At 44.4% G+C, this 20060-nt stretch overlaps 1 protein-coding gene across 3 annotated transcripts in view; it reads left to right on the top strand.

The window, feature by feature from the left end:
- The first annotated feature begins 8705 nt into the window (after positions 1 to 8705).
- The window catches only part of NRP1 (neuropilin 1), a 117100-nt gene continuing 105745 nt past the window's right edge, over positions 8706 to 20060 (top strand). For all 3 annotated transcript variants that reach the window (XM_049798102.1, XM_049798103.1, XM_049798100.1), the window contains exons 1-3: positions 8706 to 8851; positions 9058 to 9581; positions 12873 to 13047. In XM_049798102.1, the coding sequence (XP_049654059.1) occupies positions 9515 to 9581; positions 12873 to 13047 (242 nt within the window). In that variant the 5' untranslated portion in view covers positions 8706 to 8851; positions 9058 to 9514. The remainder of the gene's footprint in view (positions 8852 to 9057; positions 9582 to 12872; positions 13048 to 20060) is intronic.

Below are 20060 nucleotides of genomic sequence, written 5' to 3'. Positions count from 1 at the left end.
ACTTGGCAACGCCACAGCGTGCTGCCAGAATGCAGCAGCAGACAATAACAGTGAGCTTAACTTCCCCAGAAACACTCCTCTTCGCCAAGGGAAGCATCACACAGGACTATCCCCAGCCTCCTTTAAATACCTGCTACTGTCCTTCTGCTGGGTTTTAGCATCTACATGCAGTCTTGCCACCATGACTAGGCATATTAAACTTTTAAGCTACATTTTTATTTTTTAAAGCAGTCAGTGTATAAAAAAAAGTTCACGTTTCATCTGCAAAAGTGTGGGCCTTTGGAAGGATAAGCACCAGCTCATCTCTGGTCTTCTTTAGCCATAAAAAAAGATAACATTCAAAAGCAAAATTTGTCAATACTGTCTCATCACAAACTTCATATTTTTTTCTCCAGGTACCACATTCACATAATTAAGAACCATTCATACACTTTGTTTTTAAATTTTAATTGACCTTAAACTCTCCAAAAGTGAGTGTCTCTACTTTACTTGAATGGAGACTTGGAGAGATTCTGAATACACTGATGAATGCAAAATGTGTTACATTTATACTGATTGCACCAGGATCATAAATGTATGCCACAAAATTATCTTGTAAGACAAAAATCAAGGCAGTAAATATAACAAGAATTTTCAATAAATCCAGTAAGTTTCCATCGTTCTCAAAAATGATATTTTAATTATATTCAGGGAGTGATACTGCACATGTCAAAAAATAAATTTCTTTAATTTTCTAACATTCCATCCAGATACCGTATCACAAAGGTCTGGCAGCCCTTTTCTAATTATGGGTAATTGGGTGAAAGAACATTTAAATTTATATTACCATGTGAACTTTCTGCATGAAGGATACAGAGCTTTCCAGCAAGTTGCTCAGCGTTTTACTAAGGAGCTGAAAAAACATCAGCTCCTATTCTGTGTTGTATGGCAGCTGAGGTTACTCAGTCTTTTATAAGATTGTTCGGTATCTTGCAGGATTAATTTGAAGTGGAGTTCTTGGCCATTGGTCACAGCATGGTATTTTCTGCCTAGCTGAAATCATCTTCATTCCAGTCAATAAAAACCAAGCACCTTTTGGATTCATTACATGTAGTTGCCAAGCCGTTAAAGTGGGCTTTGACCTTTTTCCAGTCTATATGTGGTACCTGTGTTTTGTCTGTTTATTACTCATTAAGATCCTTGTGATGGAAGAATTTGCCCCAAAGGAGGAGAAAATAATTGAAGGTTTTATGATATGCTATGGCATGATGAACAAGCCATGAAGGAAATCTCAAAAGCAACATAACATATAAATGTCAGGGAGTTTCTATTCAAACACAAACCTCACCAGAATAAATCAATGACTGTTACTAATCAGAGCCTGAAATAATCTTAAAGAACAAAGGTGTGCTTAAGATTATAACTACAGGGATGAAAAAGGAGGCACTGTCATGTTTATAAATTCTGTAATGGTGACAAAGAAGCTTCAACACAGTAAAGCCAAGGGAGCAGTTGAGAACAAAAAAGCAATGTCTCCGGATAGATTTAGAAAAACATTGAATTTAAATTTTTTTTTCACAGCAAACAAGATGTTCTCTGGCAAATGATATGAATCCTTTGTCAAGGCTGTCCAGATGGCCTTTGCGAATAAAATACTGCACACAGCAGTGACATACTTGTTGGACAGATAACTTACAGATTTGGAAACAGCCTGTTGGAGAGCTTCTTCATTAAACTAATAATGTTTCTGGTTATTTAGTTACAAGAAGCCAAGGGCCTGGTGACAATTTTACAAAACACAAAGTTTTAGCTGTTATGACAACCTGGACAACTGTGTTTCTCCTCATGACAACCTGTTTAAATTATATAAAATCATGAACCCACAATGAAAAATAGATTCCAGAAAGGTCTCTAAGAAATGTAAAACCACACCTGGGAGATTACAAGGAATCTAATACAATGATTCTGTTACCCTGTTCATGAAATAAGATTGAGAATATTGTGAGACTTGTTGAAAACTGCTTTGGTTATTGCTTAGAAGCTTCTTTACGAAACATTTTTTTTTCCCCACAAAGTAGTAAAAATGATTAAGTCAACTTTCCTCAAAACAGGAGTTCTTCAGTTGACTTTGATGGCAACTAAATGGTCCCAATACAGGTAAAAAGGCAGTTGAAAAGACAGAAGGAAGAAAAAAGGGAAACACAACAAATTTCCAAGAATGGTGAGGCCTTTTAAAACATAATTTCCTATTTAGTCAGTCCTTTTCCAGGCCCTCTTTTACTTTCTTTTTCTTTTTATTTTGCTAGTTATATACCAAGGAGTCTACCAGTCCAATTTTCTATGACCCCCATTGGGTTTCTCTGACATCCCTCTACCACGCCCTACAAATTCAGTTTTTAAATAGTTGCCCACTCATATTCCATAGCCAAAAATGTCTTGCTGTTTAACTGCGCCTTCTTGATAAGGTAACAAAACAAAATATTTCTCTACATTCTTTTTCAAAGCAATTTTAAGAGACACAACATTTCAGAGCAATTTTTCTGCAGACATAGCAATAAGGAAAAAATACTGAAAGAAACCGACATTCTGAAAATGAATCCGTTAGATCAGACCAGTTATATTTCTTGCTTTCCACTTTCAAGTCCTGGTATGAAATAAAATTTACCTATGTAGAGCCTAAGACCTCCTCACAGATCTCAGTCCATATTCTTAAGGTGCAAATGCAACAACGGCAGGCATATAAACTAATTATATTTAATTTATTTGAATAATACTCCTACCATTATATGTAATCACCTGAATAAATATCTGTGTGTTAGGGGTTGCTTCCATCTCCTCCAATGAAGCTCACTGACTGGAGGTAATCCATTGCCTAAGAGTTAATCCCTTTGAATACGATTCCCTGAAATTCTAGTTAATCCACTATAGTCTACAAATGGGTTCTCCATTTCATGTATAACATCAAAGTATGACAATGTAAATGTTCTCTAGTTAATAAATAACCCAAACAAGCATTTAGCTGAAAAGCTATTTAACATCAGCTGTAATAAGTGACAAAGAAAATGATGATAGAGAACATCTCTTGAAGAAGATGAGAGACGACCGAGAAAGGGAATCTGATCTGTAATGAATGCAGTCCCACTGCTTGTTTACAGTGATTGCTGCATTGTAGCGAAAGGGGGTGCATGACAACCATGCAGTGTGACTGTGACAACTTCCATTTCCCTAATAACATCGCACCCTTCCTAGTATTATTCTATCAGATGTAACACGTATAACATAGTGCATATAATTTTCAATAATATGATATAATCATATGGCCCTTTACGGATGAATAGGTAGCAGGACACTAATCTTCCAGCCAAAAATAGAGCAAGACAAGAAATACAAAGATACATCCAACACTATTTTCACCTACTTCTTAATGATTATAGACCTTCAGTCCGGCAAAGCCTTAATTTGAAAGGAACTGCTATTTCGGCTTTTTGCAGCAGTTATCTTAGTGTAAACACAGGCATTGATATACCCATTGTGCAACCAAATGGAAACAAATGAAGTTGATAAAAACAAGTTTATAATCCAAGGGTCCATTATCATCATACAGGGCCTGCTTTTCTCCTTTGAAGTCAGTGGGATTTTGTTATTGCCATCAATGGAAATATAATAAGATTCTTAGTCCATATGGGTGGATTTGCCATGTATTACTTCCTTCACTACAGAAGCAGCTACTTCAGAACCCCTTGAGATCATCAGGCATTATTATTAAGGACACTATCGTAAATCATATGCTGTATACGTCCCCACTTCCTATTTCAGATAAAAATCAGTTTACACTGACAATATACAAATATTACTGAAGAAAATGAGTGGGGCACTCTGCAAGAACATGGTGACCATACTTAGATTTTAGCAGCTGTAGCAGGGCCAGCAGATGAGGAATTAGGCCTAGGAGAGACCTGATGAGCTTGTTGTCAAATTAGAAATGGGAGTAGAGTGATATATGTGATGATTTGCCTTTGACACAGATGAAAACATTTGACTTTTGATAATCAGATAATCAGCTAATAAAGCCTTGGGCTGTGCTAATTTGTTGGAGTGGAATGTGTTTAGACAGGATGATGAACGTGTTTTGATAAGACGTTTGTGAGATGGCACAGTTGTGATTCCAAGGAGTTTGGTAAGATATTTGTAAAGTCACTCTAACCCTAACAATGTAGTCAGTGTGGAGATGATGTAAATGCAAATGAATCTGATCTCTAACCAACAGAGTATAGGATCTGAGTATATTTTGCAATACATCGCCATATGTAAATTTAAATATTGTATAAATCAGAGGGCATGGTTTATAAAAATACATGTATTTGCAGTAGTTCTTGAAGAAGCATAAGGTGTGCAGTGAAAGAAGGATCATTTAGATGCATGTGGCTGCGTGTGGAAAAGAGGTGTAACGTGAGAGGACAGGGTAAAAAAGCATTGGGTGTGAGAGACTGAGTAGGAGGATAAAAGATGTAAGAGATAAAAGGGTTGAGAAAGAAGAGATATAGACAAGGGAAAATGTATGTCTGATCTTAAAGATAAGGGTAAATAGCTTTGGTTCAGTACAGTAAGCAACAGGAAGCCAAACAGTCATTTGTATGGCCAAAGCAACAGGAGAGGAGATGACACAGAAACCTGATTTTGGAGAGATTATTGGGGAAGATAAGTGAAAGAAAATTAAAACATTAGGGAGAAGGTTATAAGTAAGCACCAGACTATATATGAAGATTTGTTTTATAGTCATAAAACAAATATATTTCTCTTCTCCACTAAATATTGGTAGGAAGTCTCCATTTTCAGGCATTCAATATTATGAATGGGTTTAATTTGTTGTGTTTCTTTTTCAAAATAATACCAAATAAAGATGTCTTCAGCCATGGATTAATCATTTGCCAAACTTAGTTTTTAATTAAATGCATTGCTGTGCTATATGAGTGCATAAAGGAGTAAACATCAAAGTTGCTCTGTTCTGCTATTGTTAAAATGGGAAAATTGTTTTTTCCTTTGGAATTTTAAGTTTTATATTACATGATTTAGCCCACGGCAAATATTTTTTATGGCTGAATTATAAAGTTCTTGAGAAACAGGTTTATAACAGAAGTGCAGACAATCTTCAAAAAAGCATTATAAACACCAAGTCAAATTATGAAGCAAAGATGGGCCTGAACCCAAACCCCAAAGCTAGCCACTCCATTAACTTTTACATACACTGGATTCAGATTCAGCCTTTGTAACACTAACTCATCCTTGCCATAAAATCCCATTACTGATGTGAAAATGGAGAGCTGAACAAATGTGTAAGCAGTTGCAGGATCAGGACCTAAAATACCATGACTAAAATGTGAGAAGTGGATTATAAAAAGAGACTTCTGAATGTTTCATTTGATGCCAGTTTATATTCAAGATGATTAAAGATTAAACATTTTCAGATAAATATATGTAAACCAAGGATAGAATGTTTTCACTCATCATTTTTAGGGCAACTCATACATGGAAGAAACCTGTGCCTCTATCTATGAACTAGAGAGAAAAAGATGGCTAGAAAAACTAGTCTAATGCCGTCCACATGATGATAGGAAAGGACGTTAACGTACAAGACTCTGCTATATTTCCTAGGCCCTGAGAATTCAACAGCAAAAAAAAAAAATGTCCCAGTGTGAAATCCAGAATGCCCATGGAGTGCTGAGGAAGGGCAGAAATCCTCTTCCATGGGCCACGTTTAGCCACAACAGAGGCCATTCCTGTTCAGCTGTCTTTACAGCCTACTGCACATCTCTCTGTGTGCAAGAGGAGGAAGCACTGATGTTTGAGATATGAGCATACTGAAATAAACCGTGGTATATGGATTACTGGTTACAAGGTAGGATGAGGTGATAAAAGCAACCTTCGTCATTAGTCTTATAATTTATCACATTGTACCATCTTCACTGATGTACATGTTCTGTCTGCACTTAAGTGTTTAATTTTTCTTTCAGAGAATGGAATTTATTTAAAATACACTAGCTACTAACACACTGTGCCTGCATCTGTGGAAAGTGACTTGTTAATCTGATAGGAAAACAAATGGAAAAAATACCACAGGTTGGTTGGTTGGTTGGTTTGGAGCATCTTTACAGCATGAGTATTCCCTCTCTGCAGATTCGTAGAAATCACCTGACGGAGAATGCTAATGCCAAAGCAAGCCAGCTGTCATTGCCATGCACTAAGTGTAATTTTTTATATACCTGCTCTCTGGGTATCTGCTTACTACGTTTTACTTACAGAATTAATGTTGGCTTCTGAGACTGAGTTTTTAAAACAAACATGTATGTATACACTTCTGCAACCCCCCAGTAAGCTACCATCAGCAGGTAATTTATGTTTTCAAAAATAGATGTACTTTATTTTAAAACCTATATCGTCTTTCAGTCAGTCACAGACTACGATGTGCTTCAGGATAGAACCAATTTATCTCAAGGACTGTCCAGCAGCATGAGAGTTTTAATAACCAGAAAGCACTGTTAACTCTCCCCTTCCCCCTTGTTCTGGGAACTTCTCTAAAAGAAAAAAAATAAAGGGGGCTTAATGTGCTACCCATAAAATATACATCCCAATCAATCAAGGAAATGCATAAGTATTGCATATGATGATCCAGAGACTGCCTAAAGACGGGGAAATGAGACTGGACCCAATAACTCAGTCTGACTAGTTCCAGCCTGCCTGGTTTCCAGCCTGCCTGCAGACATGGGCACGGGCAGGAGCAGGAGCAGGGGCAAGGGCAGGGGCAGAAGCTAAGGAAGGAAAGAATGAAGTGTACAGAGAGCATAAAAGGATCAAACTGCACTTTAGTGCATGATATTACAGAACTGCAATCACGGAAGAGAAGAGGAATGTCTGGCAAAAACTCAGAAAGTAGTGATGAGAGAGTGTGCAGTATGAAACCAGCGGACAGATTTCCTACGGACTTAATCTCCAGGCTTCAGCTGACCTTAAAGTCGGGGCTTCAAAAGGGCAGCGAAGGAGAGCGAGAGTGGAAGGCTTAAACTCGGGGCTGGAGACAAAGGGATGGAGGAGGCTGAATCTGTGTATCATTTCTGAACACAGATGTAACACATTTGTAGTTAATCTGTGTGGCTACAGACTTACAACTATGTTTGAAAACTATTTCAAACATAGTTACACCTTCAGAGTGGACAGGGTTTTACTGCTGCAGCTGCACTTGGAGGATGACTCTGCCCCCAGCAGAGCCAACTCTTTTCCCTCCGCATCCTTCACAAGGACTCCTTGTGGAGTAGGTCCTCTAACAGGTCTTCTTCCTGATGAAGCATTAACAGAATTTGCCTGGGCTGTGCACCAGTATCAAACTGTTTTCAAACTCTGCTCTGGGAGATGGGAGTGGCTGACATCCACCATTGGCCGCAGGTCATTTTCCTAGCACAGACTCATCTTTGGGGACCATTTAACACTGTGTTTCAGCTTTCAGCCTTAGAGCTCTTCCTCTAACCCCTACCCCAGCGACTGGATTGCCTCCACACAGAAGAAGCTCAAAGCACTCCACATAAAAGAAGCAGTTGGGTTCAGCTAGGTAATCACTGCCCCGGTAAGGCAGGGCAACGGGGCAAGGAAGGGGCAGGCCCCATAGCTGGTGAGCACCAGACCGTGCAGCCAAAGCAGTGGGATTCGGAGCCCACTGTCCCCGCTTTGTACCTGTCCCCTGGTGCCAGCTGGGGGAGGGGATCCCTCAGAAGGAGACACACGCTCCCCAGTGGGGATTTCATGCCGCATAGCCTCCGAGGGGAGCAGAGCCGGCCCCGGGGGACCCCAGCAGCTCCTCAGACCCTCAAGAGTCTTTATGAGAGACAGACAGACTGGGGGGGGCAAAGCCGCAAGGGAAGCCGAGAGAGGCGGGAATGACGACCAGGGTGGGCAAAAAGGGAGGTGGAAAGACAGTCGGGAGGGAGAGGGTTCAGGAAGGTCCCCCAGAGATGCAGGAATGCAAAGGGGACAAGGGCAGTGGGTCCGGGTGAGCCTGCCGCCTGGGGGTCCCTCCGCGGGGGTCCTCACAGCTCGCCCCACAGCAGCGAAGCCAGCAGCCCCTAGGATAGGACTACGGGGGTCCTCACAGCTCGCCCCACGGCAGCGCAGCCATCAGCCCCTGGGATCGCGGGGGATAGTGGTGTCCTACCGGGGGACAGCAGGGACTCCGACAGACAAGCGTGGGGCGGGTGCGTGGCTGCGCACTCGCGCGAAACAAAAAAGGGGGTCGGGGGGGGGGGGGGGGGGGCAAGGTTGCAGAGGGGGAGGCCCGGGAGGGGACGGGGCAGGCTGCCCGCGGGGCGTGGGTCACGGCGGAGGGAGCGGGCCGGGAGGCGGGCAGGGGTACGTGTGTCTGCGTGTGGGGCCGGGGCGACGGGGCCGCGCAGGAGCCCGCGGGGGCGGCGGGGCGCAAGTGGGTGCCTCCGCCCGGGTCGGCTCTACCTGCCGCGGCGGGGGGAGGCCGCCTCTCGTGTGTGTGACCCCCCCCTCCCTCCGCGTCCCCCCCGAGCCAGCCCCCGCCCCGGCTGTGCGCCACGGCCGGGGCTCGCCGTGTTTGTTTGTTGGTTCTTCCGCGCTGCCGATGTCTTGGGGGGCTGAGGAGGTGGAGGAGGAGGAGGAGGAGGAGGAGGAGGGGGGCGGGGAGGGGGAGGGGACTGGGGCTTGGGAGACGGCGGCTCCTCGGCCTCTCTTATTGCCGCCGAATTGCGCTCCTCTTCCTCAGGCTGCGAGCAGGAGCCGCCCGGGCGCTTCTCCCTTCCCCGGCCGGCCGGGAGTCCCTGCGGCGGCAGCGCGCTCTCTCGCCCGCTTCCCGCCGGGGCAGGTGAGTGCGGGGCGCCGGGCACCGCCGCCGCCCCGGCAGGCAGTGCCGGGCACCGCCGCCCCGGGGCTGCCGGCCCCGCGGGAGAGCTGCGGCCGCGGGAGAGCGGGGCAGGCGCGGGGCGGGGGGGGACACGCAGTTTGGCAAACTCCGGCGCCCGGCTGGTCCCTGCTCACGGCCGCTTTCCCTTCCTTCTCTCCTCTCCGCAGAGCACCCCCGCCCCGTCTCCCGGAGTCCGCCCCGGCAGAGCGCTCCAGAGGTGCCAGCAGCCGCCAGGATTTTTGTCTGTCTTGTTTGTGTGTTTGTTGGGTTTTGGTTTTGGTTTTGGTTTTCTTTTTTTTTTTTTTTTTTTTTTTTTTTTTTTTTCCCCCTCGTTTTAATTTGGCTTTCTAGTCTTGCTGGGAATGGCAGGGGCAGCGGCGCCTGGAGAAGGAACAAGTGTGGAGAAAGGGAGCGGGAGCCGGAGCTAAATGACAGGATGCGGGCGACTTGAGGCACAGAAAGAAGCCAGCTTCCCTCTGCCCCCGGGACTGCCCTTGCGGACCGCGCTTTCTGCTCCTGACTCCGGCCGGAGGATTTAAGACCTAGGAAGAGTTGTGCTTGGAGGGCGTTTATTTTTTTTTTTTTATTTTTTTTTTCCTCCTTTCCCTGCTGTCGGAAGGGAAAATGGATTGGGGACTTCTCCTGCACTGTGCAGCCCTCACCTTCACCCTCGCCAGGGCTCTGCGAAGCGGTGAGTGTCACGGGGGACGTCGGGTCTCGGCCTGGGCTCCGGGGCTGCCGGAGCGGGGGGCGGACGATGGGGCCGGCACCGACCTGAGCCCGGCCGGGGGGAACTTTCTGCCGGAGGAGGGAGGCGGCGCGGTCCTCGCCCGAGGCTCGCCCGCCCCGGCATTGCCTTCCGACTTTATTCTCTGCTCTTTTGGGTTGTTGTATAAAGCACGCTGCTCGTTCTCACTAGATCAGGACAGCCAATTATCTTAATAGTGTTTCCTGCCATAGGCAATTAAATAAGTCTCGCCTTCGATATCTGAAAGATAATGAACACTTTAAAGGAAAGGCTTTCTCCCCCCACCCCCCTTTCTTTTTCCAAAGCGTAAAACTTCAGATTATCGTGCCTTTTAGTAGCTGTGTGTGTACCTGCGAGTAGTCTTCAAACGGAGAGACCACTAGACTACCCCTTTCCCCAGTCTGCAGTTTACGTGCAACTTACACAGTGCCAAGAGAGAAGCTGAGCTCTTCTGTGAAGGCTCAAGACTCCCTTCCAAGAGAGAAATCCCGTAACAACTGACTGATGTAGCAAGTCTACTATCAGGCAGCCCTTGAAAATACAACTAATTAAAAGCAGCGTGCTCCTCCTTCCCCGAACAATGCCAGAGCACCGTGAATATTTCACTGCATGATGCATTTTTAAAGACGGTCTAATTGTGGGACTGCTTGACGTTTAGCTCTTGCACATGAAACGGCTGGTGCGAGTTCTACTTTCCTGACAAATCCTGAGCAATTATTATTAACTAATTATCAAATATTTACTTTTGCCTGACTGGGTTTTCAATCAAAGTAATTAAAAGAAGAGAGCACCCTCCACTTATGCTGGTATATTGTTTTAATAAGGGACCACAAGTGGAGTGTCATGGAAGAGAGAGTATTAAAATCGCCTGGTTTATGATGGAAGTTAATCTCTTTCCCAATATGTTTTGAGGAAGCTGCTTAATTTAATCAGGATGAGCTGCCTCCTCCAGTGCTGCGGTGCAGGAGCAAAGGCGTTAGAGGCATGCACCAAACCCGGGTTGGGGATGCTCTGAGAGGTGCACTTTGCTCATCCCCCCGGCCCAGGTGAGGGGTGCAGGTAGCTGTCTCCCTGGCCCCCACATAAACCAGGACTGCCTCTAGTCCCGCACCCTCTGAGGGGCGGAAGGAGGGCACCCAGTGCTCTTGTTGACCATTTCTCCTCATTAAAATAAGGGAGTGGGTTGCTGGGCCACAAGCTGCTAATGTGGTGGCCCTGCTGGAGTCACCAAGGCCATTAACCTCCTCTGTAACCTACCAGACCTACTAATGCCACCTTCACCTACGTGCAGTACTAGTGTCTGCTAAATTAATTCATTAACCTTATTTAGAGCTAATGGTCCAAAGTCATTAGAAACTGCTCTTCTTAATCAAGTGTGAGAGAGATTGCACAGAGCCAGGGAGTCTAGCAGACCGCATTATCTTATTACACTGTCACTTTCCCAGAAGTCGCAGATTAAGGAGTGCTGGTGGTAGTGAGTCCACCTCAGCGTCCTCTGAAGTGACTCTGTCAAGTGACTAGAAGCAGCACTGCTTTATTTCAGGCATTTAACAGATGCCAGACTCTACCATGTTATTTGCAGGGCTGGAGTGGGCTTAATGAGACAGGATCACTTTCCGAGTGTGCTTGCACGAGGAGGAAAAGGCAAGATTCCCTGAGAGCCCCAGACAGTGAATTAGCAAGATCACCAGTGACAGCTTTTGAGCTTTGAGCTGCAACGCCTTTTGTTCTGGTCAGAGGAAAACAGCCTGCTTTGCAAAGGCAAAGCAGAAATAAATAATAAGATAGCCTTTCCCAGCAACATGCTTAGCAGTATCTGGGTTTTAACCATACACCTGAGTACGTCTCGTCCCCTTCCCTCTTAATTTATGGCAAATAATTTCTATAAAGAGTGTAGCTTTATGCATTTTTGATGTGCACTTCCTCATTCATTTCCATTTGACCTGTTTTTCTACAATAAAATCCCCTACATTTATAAATTCATGCTGAGAGCAAGGAATGCCATTTTGCTTTCACAGGCAACGTATTAGATACGGCATTGCAGCCTGTATACACCATTATTAGGATGTAGTGATACACAGTCTTGCTTTTTAATGTGGACATTCTTCCTGTCTGTAGTTTACTGACATATTTTATTGCTCAAAATTAAACAATCAATGTGTGGCGAAAGTTGTTTTTTTTCTCCATGAAGGTCTATAGAAAGAAATCCATAGTAGTGAAGAAGTGATAACACAAACCTGCACTGGACAGTGAAGTGAGTGACTGTGTAGGTTGGAGTTCTTGTCCCTTTTTATTTTTCCTATAAACCTTAAAATGTAAGCCTGACCATGCTGGCCAACAGACCAAGATGCAGCATACCACATTTCACAGCCACACTTGGTGATTCTGGAAACTTTTGCAACTATTTTGCTATTAGAAATAAATCTTTGTTGTTGTAGGGGGGGAGGAAGGGATGGAGGGAAGAGGAAAGGATGTTGTTCTGCTCCATTACTTTGATGCAGTCTCCAAGCATGAGCAAACTTCCTTGAAGGAATAAATAGTGGATGATTTCTGCTTCACTAAAACCACTTTGTTCTCTGCTACCCTGGGTTTGAAGAGCCCAGATAGTTTCAACCTGCCTAGATTTATGGACTGATAAAACAAAGGGAGGGTCTGCTGCGAATGAGCTTGGATCCACCAAGACAATCCCAGTGGTCAGTGACACAGACCAGGCTTATCCCATAGCTGGGCAGGGGGTCAAATGGCATCCTTTTAGCTCTTCTCCCAGCTTTCCTTAAAACTTCATACTTAAGAAGATTATACTTTTTGGAGACAATTGTGTCTCAGAAACCCTTCTGAGCCAACATTAACACTGGCGTGAGGATGCAAGGTTTTAACACTGTAAGAGGCACTGTTTGCTCGGGGGGGCCGGGGGGGGGGGGGGCGCGTCTTGAAAGGGTACTGTTTGGAAATGGGGTACCTTCTGCTGCCTGTCCAACTGCTGGACTTACAGATGGGCACGCAGAGGCAGGCCTCTTCCCTCCTGTAAAATGTAGCAGAAATGCCCTTGATTTAAAGGCACAAGGATGCAGCGAAAGTTTGCCTGAAGAAGGCTGCAAACCACCCCCCCACACCCCCCGCCCAGCATTCCCACGGCGGTCGGCTGGTTCGCTGCTGCGGGCTGAAACCGGGTGCTTGCCGGCGGCGGGGGGGGGAGGGAACTGAGAAAAGCCGACCTGTTTGCTTCCCCTGCAGATAAATGCGGCGACACGATCAAAATTTTAAACCCCGGGTACCTCACGTCTCCCGGCTACCCGCAGTCCTACCACCCCAGCCAAAAATGCGAGTGGCTGATCCAGGCGCCGGAGCCCTACCAGAGGATCATGATCAACTTCAACCCCCACTTCGACCTGGAGGACCGCGACTGCAAGTAAGTGCGGGCGCCGCGCTCCGGAGCGCCACGGCGCCACCTGCCGGCCGGCCGCCGCCCCGCGCCCGCGGATCCCCCGCCGCGCTGGGCGCCGCGGGGCGCCGCGCCGGGGCCGGGGCCGGGGCCGGGGCCGGCCCCCCCGTGGCTGCCAAGGGGCTGCGGCCGGTGTTTGCTGTGGCAAGATGCAGGGGGCGCTCAGCGGAGCATCCTTCGGGGCGGGGGGACGCCAACTTTTGGAGCGTTATAAAGTATACTTGAATTCTCTCTGCCTGGTGGGGACGCCGACTTTTGGAGCGTTATAAAGTATACTTGAATTCTCTCTGCCTGGTGGGGACGCCGACTTTTGGAGCGTTATAAAGTATACTTGAATTCTCTCTGCCTGGTGGGGACGCCGACTTTTGGAGCGTTATAAAGTATACTTGAATTCTCTCTGCCTGGTGGGGACGCCGACTTTTGGAGCGTTATAAAGTATACTTGAATTCTCTCTGCCTGGTGGGGACGCCGACTTTTGGAGCGTTGTAAAGTATACTTGAATTCTCTCTGCCTGGTGGGCACGCAGGTGGATGACGGTGCTGATGTGCGTTACGGGGTAGGCGATTAGGGGTGAGGCACCGCTGCATGTTTGTTGCCTTGCTTGCTTTTTTGAGTAAGTCTTTGGAGTTTTAAAAAATAGTCCCCTTTCATTTTGTAACCCCACCGCTACAAACAGCCTACGGCAGAAACAGGCAATTTACAAATTGCCAAATCCTCTTAACGCAGTTAGTCTGGCATTTACTCTCACCCATTAAGGGGCAGTGGACTACAGGACTCACAGTCGTACTTCCCCCTTTCTCCATTTGCTGCTGATTTATAGGCAGTAGCTCTTCTTTCCCCTCCTCCTACTCAACAGTAGTGCCCTGAGCAGAGGAGGGGGATAGCTGAGGTTCCCTTTGCTCCCCTGTGCCTGCATTCCCTTTGACTACCTACTTCCAGGAGTGGTAAGGTGAGTCAGAGCCTCCCAGAAGCTGTTCTCCACTTTTCCCCAAATCTGTAAACCACATAGCTTACACAAGGCAACACAAGGCCAGATGATTCTCTTCTTCAACAAGCCCTCTAAATTCAGCCTACTTCTTTCATGAAGAAAGTAATTTGTTTCATTTAACTTCATTTGTTTCATTTTAGAGATTCATTATTTTAAAATTTCTTGAGTATCAAGGTTTTTTCATCCCCTTATGACAATCGCAAGAGGGAGTTATTTTTCATCAGTGCTACCAGTCAAGGTTTCCTCTGCATGTCAGAAAGAGATTAAATTCAATAGCCATTGGGGTTTGGCATTTCATGGGAGTAGTCGAGATTTTACAGGATTTGGTCCTGTAAAATGATGTTCAGCATCGTCAGGAGTGGTTGTAACAGACCAAGAGGTTAGAGTGCTGGACTTGGAGAAAGAAAGCAATTGTACTCAAACACTTAATTTTTACCATGCACATCTTTGTTCCTATTATTTAATAAATTGATTACTTAGATCACAATTATTGATTTCCCTTAAAAATGAAGTTCTTTAATGATGCAGTGTGGTGCTTAGCTGCTTTTTTGTTGTTTTTTTTATAACCTCTTATACATCAGCATTTCCGTACCATGGTTGAGTGATAATGCAGGAAAACCCTATGCTCATAAAACTAACCCGTTTCTACATTAAAATGAGTTTTTACTGTGGTATTAGAGCTGCAGCTCATATTCATGCCATATGCTCACATGCTGACTTCCCATTCTTTAATTTTTAATTTGTTGTACTCAGGCAATTATTCACTTCCCTGTGCCTTCCTGATACAGGTTTTGCTTTCGTTCTGTGGGACAGTGCTAATGCTTTAAAATGGTTGTCTGTCTCTCTTTGTCTCTTACATAAAGATTAGGAAATTAAATCAAGCATATTTCAGTGTCAAATCCTTTTTGCTCCTTGCTAGAACACATGTTTTTCCAACGCTGTAAAACCAACATGGTCTTTGACAGCAGTAAAGTGGTGTACAGCATACAATTATTTGAAGAACAAGTAATCTTTGTGGCATAGTGTTGTGCTAAACAGTGCTAGACTGAGCTGAACTGGGTCCAGGGAAGGGATTGATTCCCTCTCTCCATTGCTCCCTTCTCAATATTCATTGCCCACTCTTCCCCCTGCATTATTTCTTCCTCTGAAAGGGGGCCCAGTGAAGTAATGAGATGGTAGTGGGTGCAAGGAAGTCTCTAAATAGGGCTGGTTGCATTGTCTTTGCAGTGTGCGATGGTGATGACTTTACCATTATTTGGTCTATGCTGAAATGCTAATCTTCTAGGCTAAGCTAAATTACTCAGCTGCTACTTCACTTATATTTAAAATTGTTCTTTTTAACTTGAGCGGGATTGTATTTGTGCCAAAAAAACTTAGGACCAGAATAAAAGAAAATGATTTCATCAACAGGAATTTGTCAACAATCTCTGTGGTTTGAAATTTCAGTGTCTACTTACAAAATTCACATTCCTTGTACCAAATATTGGATACAACAGGAGATTCATGCAATAAAACATATCACAAGATTTTTTGGTTTTGCAGCTAAGTACATTTTGATTTCCTAATATACTTAGTTTATTAGCAACTCGGTCTGCAATCTAGAATTGTGCAATTTAGGTTACACTCTAGTTTATTGAAAGGTTTAGCACTGGAAATTAATAAGCACTTAAATATGAAATGCAGATAGAAAATGAGAGATAGGGGAATTCATGTCTGGGAACAAAAAATGCCCCATACAATTAGAGTAGACTAGAAGACAAGATTAGTTTGCTGGCCTAGCTCCCAAAATCCTCTTTATAATGCTGTTCATTGCATCTTAGACCTCAGTTAGCGTTGAAAACAACTTTAAGAACAAGGACCCCTGGAGCCCAGGGAGGGAAACAATGCGACTTTGGAAAGGTTACCTTCTTGTTCTGTAGTGCCAACAAGAAAATCAAGAGACCTTATCTAACTTTTTAAAATATTACTCTGTATAGAGGCCTAGATGTATTGAAATGTAAAAGTGGTGAAAGGTTGATTCTCTGAGGAGAATCAAAAGCAGCAAATTTAAGCATTAGCTGTACTGAAGCTGTTCCCAGTTAGTCTCTTTGTATGTTAGGGTTTGGAATGAATTTTAAAAATATGCCCTTGATTTACCTACTTATTATGCTACGCTTTAATGAATAAGTATTTCTCAAATGACTCTTAATACAATTCATATATGTATGATTTTCTGACAATCAGAACCATTTGAGTTGTTTTAAATTTCAAGCAAACATGATGAAAATTCCTGTTTCTCTGGAGGCATTCCAAAGGGCTCCACTTTCACAGTTTTGAAGAATAAAGATACGCAAATAATTAAAAATATGTTCACACAAGCTAGGTTCATCTAATAAAAAATCTTCTAGCCAGAACTACTGAACCAGCATAATGGAAATACTGGGTCTTGACAGGAAGTATACAAACATGTCAACCACAGATTGTTATCAAGGACATACATAATGAAAAAATACACAGTCTCTTTTTAACTTTTAACTTTAATGAGTGTTATGCCTCCTCTTCAGGAGGCCAAGAAACAGGAATTATGGTTGTACTTCAAGAGAGAAGTAGTTTCTGTTTGCCATTTTGCCTTTTCTCAAGCAAGCCCCAATAACAGCCATGCATTTTTGGAGTCAGGAACATGGTTAAAATGAATAGAAGAGACAAAACATATGGCTACATATTAGTTTAAATGCTCCAGTGTTTGTTGCATGTGGTAAATGCTTTTCAGCACTTAGTGCAAGCTGTACAAGTCTCGTGTTGCTGAAGTATCCTACTGTGTAAATGTAGCCATCTTGAATCTAGTAAAACTTTATACCTAGATAATAAACAAGAATGTCACTGATACAGTACTTTGAATTTATGGAACTTTTCCGGTTTCCCAGCAATGCACACTATCAGCATGATAATTTATAATGGTTTGTGACAAATGTTGCTGAGCAAAGAGGTGTGTGGTTACATTCAGATCAGATGTCATTATCTAGGGAGCAATAAAAATTTCACAGACACTAGGTTAAAAACATTAAGAAAATGAATGTGAAGCTTCAGAAGAAAAGGGCTTAAGAAAGGTGGAGGGTTGGGTAGAGAAAGCCCAATAGTGGTTTCCTTACTGACAAATTATTGACTTTGTTGCCAGACTTGACTGTATTGTTTTACAAAGTTTTCATAGACATACCACACAGCACAATTGTTTTATTGGCCATCATTTATAGATGTAGAGAGTAAATATCATCCTTGCTTGACAATTATAGAGTGTATACACAATGCTGTCAAATCACTTGGAATGGAAAAATTGCCCATTTTGGAAACATTCAAGTTGTGGAAGGAGAGATGTCACAGATAATTATTCTTTATATTACATTTACCAGGGATTAGTTACGCTGATGAGATTAGAGCTGTATAGAAATTGCAGTCAAGTTATAGAATACAGAGCAAAAAATACCTATGTTTGTTTATATAGAAGAAAACAGCCCCTCTGGATCCTTGTGTAAGGAGGAAGGCATAGCTCTCCAAACCTACAGAGTGAAACTATAGCTCCATGGACCTCCTATAGACCTTAATGATGTTAGAAACCCATCCATCCATTTTATTTCTAAATAATGTCAATGGATTTATGCTATAAATCTGTAGGTATAACAAACTGAAGCTGGTAAAATAAACAGGAGCAAGGCAAGCCATGGCTCAGCCTTTCTTTAGTTTCTGCAAAGTTTAGGCTTTCATTTACTTTTGTCTACATCCTGATTCCTATTCTTCCATGCAGCGAGGCGGGCTTTGTGCAGACCTTGTGCCTCATGTTTCTCTCATGCAGAGGCAGTTTGAGCCCTTTGGGTTGAGCCGATGGGAGTAAGAGGAGCCCCGGATGGCACCGAGCTGCTGTGGCAATGCGGCGGTGCACATGGCCTAGCTGCCTGTCTAGAGGAGAACCGCCTGTAAAGGACATCACTGACAGGTCTGCCTGTCAGAAGGGTCCTGTCAATGGCTGCACACATGATAACTGCTTTCTGACTCCCTAGAGGTGTGGCTAGAGCCTAGCTCTGGGCTTACCAGCCCTGAACTGTTCCCACAAACTGCTCCAAGGTGTAATGGAGGGTCTGGGCCCAGTGCAACCCCACTGTCGTTGCCCTCCGCTTCCACGGAGCTGTCTCCGGTGACTCTCTTAGGGCTGTGAGGAGGGGTGCAGCACAGGCCTTGTGGGACTGGTTTATAACTGTATCAGTTGTTTTGACGGCAAATGTCAGTCAGAGCTTCCTAGTTCCCTCTCCCTCTGCTGCTGTTGAGCATGGCAGGCAGCAGGGTTACTGCAGCTGACAACACGAGGTAAGCAGCAGAGCGAGCAAAGGAGCAGATTCGTTCAGGCCTGTGAGAGGCAAGGACCAAATTTGTCCATGGTTGGACAGAGAAGTCCAAAGGACCCAAGGCCTCTGAGCTTTCAGACAGAAATACGGTTTTAATGGCCTGGCCCCGTTCCTCTGGTCATCAGTGTCAGGCTTTTAGCAATTTGCCTCAGAACGAGGTACCCAAGCCAGGCGGGAATGCCCCCTCCTCACCTGCGGAGGGCAGCTCCAGGAAGGCCCATGCTCCTGTGTTTGCTCTGATTTAAGTTAACTAAATCACCCAGCCCACACACCTTGAGCCGCCCCACTCACGTACCTCACTGCAGGAGGCTGGCAAAGGCCTGAACGTCTCTCTGTCAAAGCCAGGCTCCACGCAGCTGTGAGTGGGATGTGGGGCCCAGCACCGACAGACCCACTGGGAAGGCTGTACCTGGGCCAAAGGGGCGGCATCTCCACCCCCTTGTCTACCACAAAAATCTGTCCCTCAAAAGCTGTTTGGGGTTACTGAGAGATTATTTGGGAGTACTAACGGGATGAAACAGACCATCCTTCATTCTGTCCCCAAAACAAGAAACAGGTATTTTTGGCATAGTTTAGGATGAGGCGTTGGAGTGGATTTGGGGGCTATGTGATACGTCATGTTTCTGGGTGCACTTTGAGGGCATTTCTCTACTTTATATAAAGCACCCGAAAGGCTTTCTCGGGGAGCGTGCTGCTAGACTCCAGAGAGCCCTGCTGGTGACCACTGCTGTTCGATACCCTCTGGAAGGCTACATAAAACTGTGCCAAGGGAAGTGGTCAGCCCAGAGACTTCGCAGGATCAGAGAAGCAAAAAACACTTGTTGCAGTAGACATGGATCATGTTACCACACAGACACACACACAAAAAGAATACTTTTTCTGAAATGAAAAGTTCTGGATCATGAAAGTATATACAAGTATGTGCTCTTTGCTACAGGATTCAGCATGGCACACAAGTATCAGATGCAAGTACCTAAAGATAATGCTCTTATTTTGTTGTGCTTCAGATACTAAGTAAGACTTGAAAGAAGTTGGAAATTATATTGGTCTTCTGATTACACAGTGTAATAATCTGACTCTTTTGTTGTTTATTCAAGCAGTTAACTCTTGTGAAAGGCTCTATTGTCAAACTGTTTAACAATTCTTTCTTAGAGTAGCGGTTTGAGTTTTCTCAGGAAAAGGTATTAGGGAGACCATGACCAAACTGCCTGGTCATAGCTAGAGAGTCTGTGCTGGCCTCCCTTCAGGGCTGAGGTGTTGGATGCAGAGCCTGGTTTTGTACTCTAGGTGTATGGGTGCATTCCCTGGCACAATAAAGTCTTGACTTGGGTCCCTGTACAGTAGTGCACTAAAATCATAATAACAAACATATGCAGGTGTTTCTGTTAATCCAGACAGTTAAGTGACCTATGGGGAGACTTCTGTCCTGATGTGCTACAACCAGATACCATTCAGACAGGAAAAAGTTTGAGGGTCAAATATGGATTCCCATGATCTTAATCCTTCATCCTTTCTGTGGACAGAAGTAGACAAATCCAGAACAGAGGGCTGAGTTCTTTCTAAATTGAAGCCCAGAGTTGTTGGCATTAGCCCTATGAAACACTCAATGTGTTTTCAGT

The sequence above is a fragment of the Accipiter gentilis genome, chromosome 4 (assembly GCF_929443795.1).
Source record: "Accipiter gentilis chromosome 4, bAccGen1.1, whole genome shotgun sequence".
Taxonomy (NCBI): domain Eukaryota; kingdom Metazoa; phylum Chordata; class Aves; order Accipitriformes; family Accipitridae; genus Astur; species Astur gentilis.
This window is presented reverse-complemented; position numbering and strand designations above follow the sequence as displayed.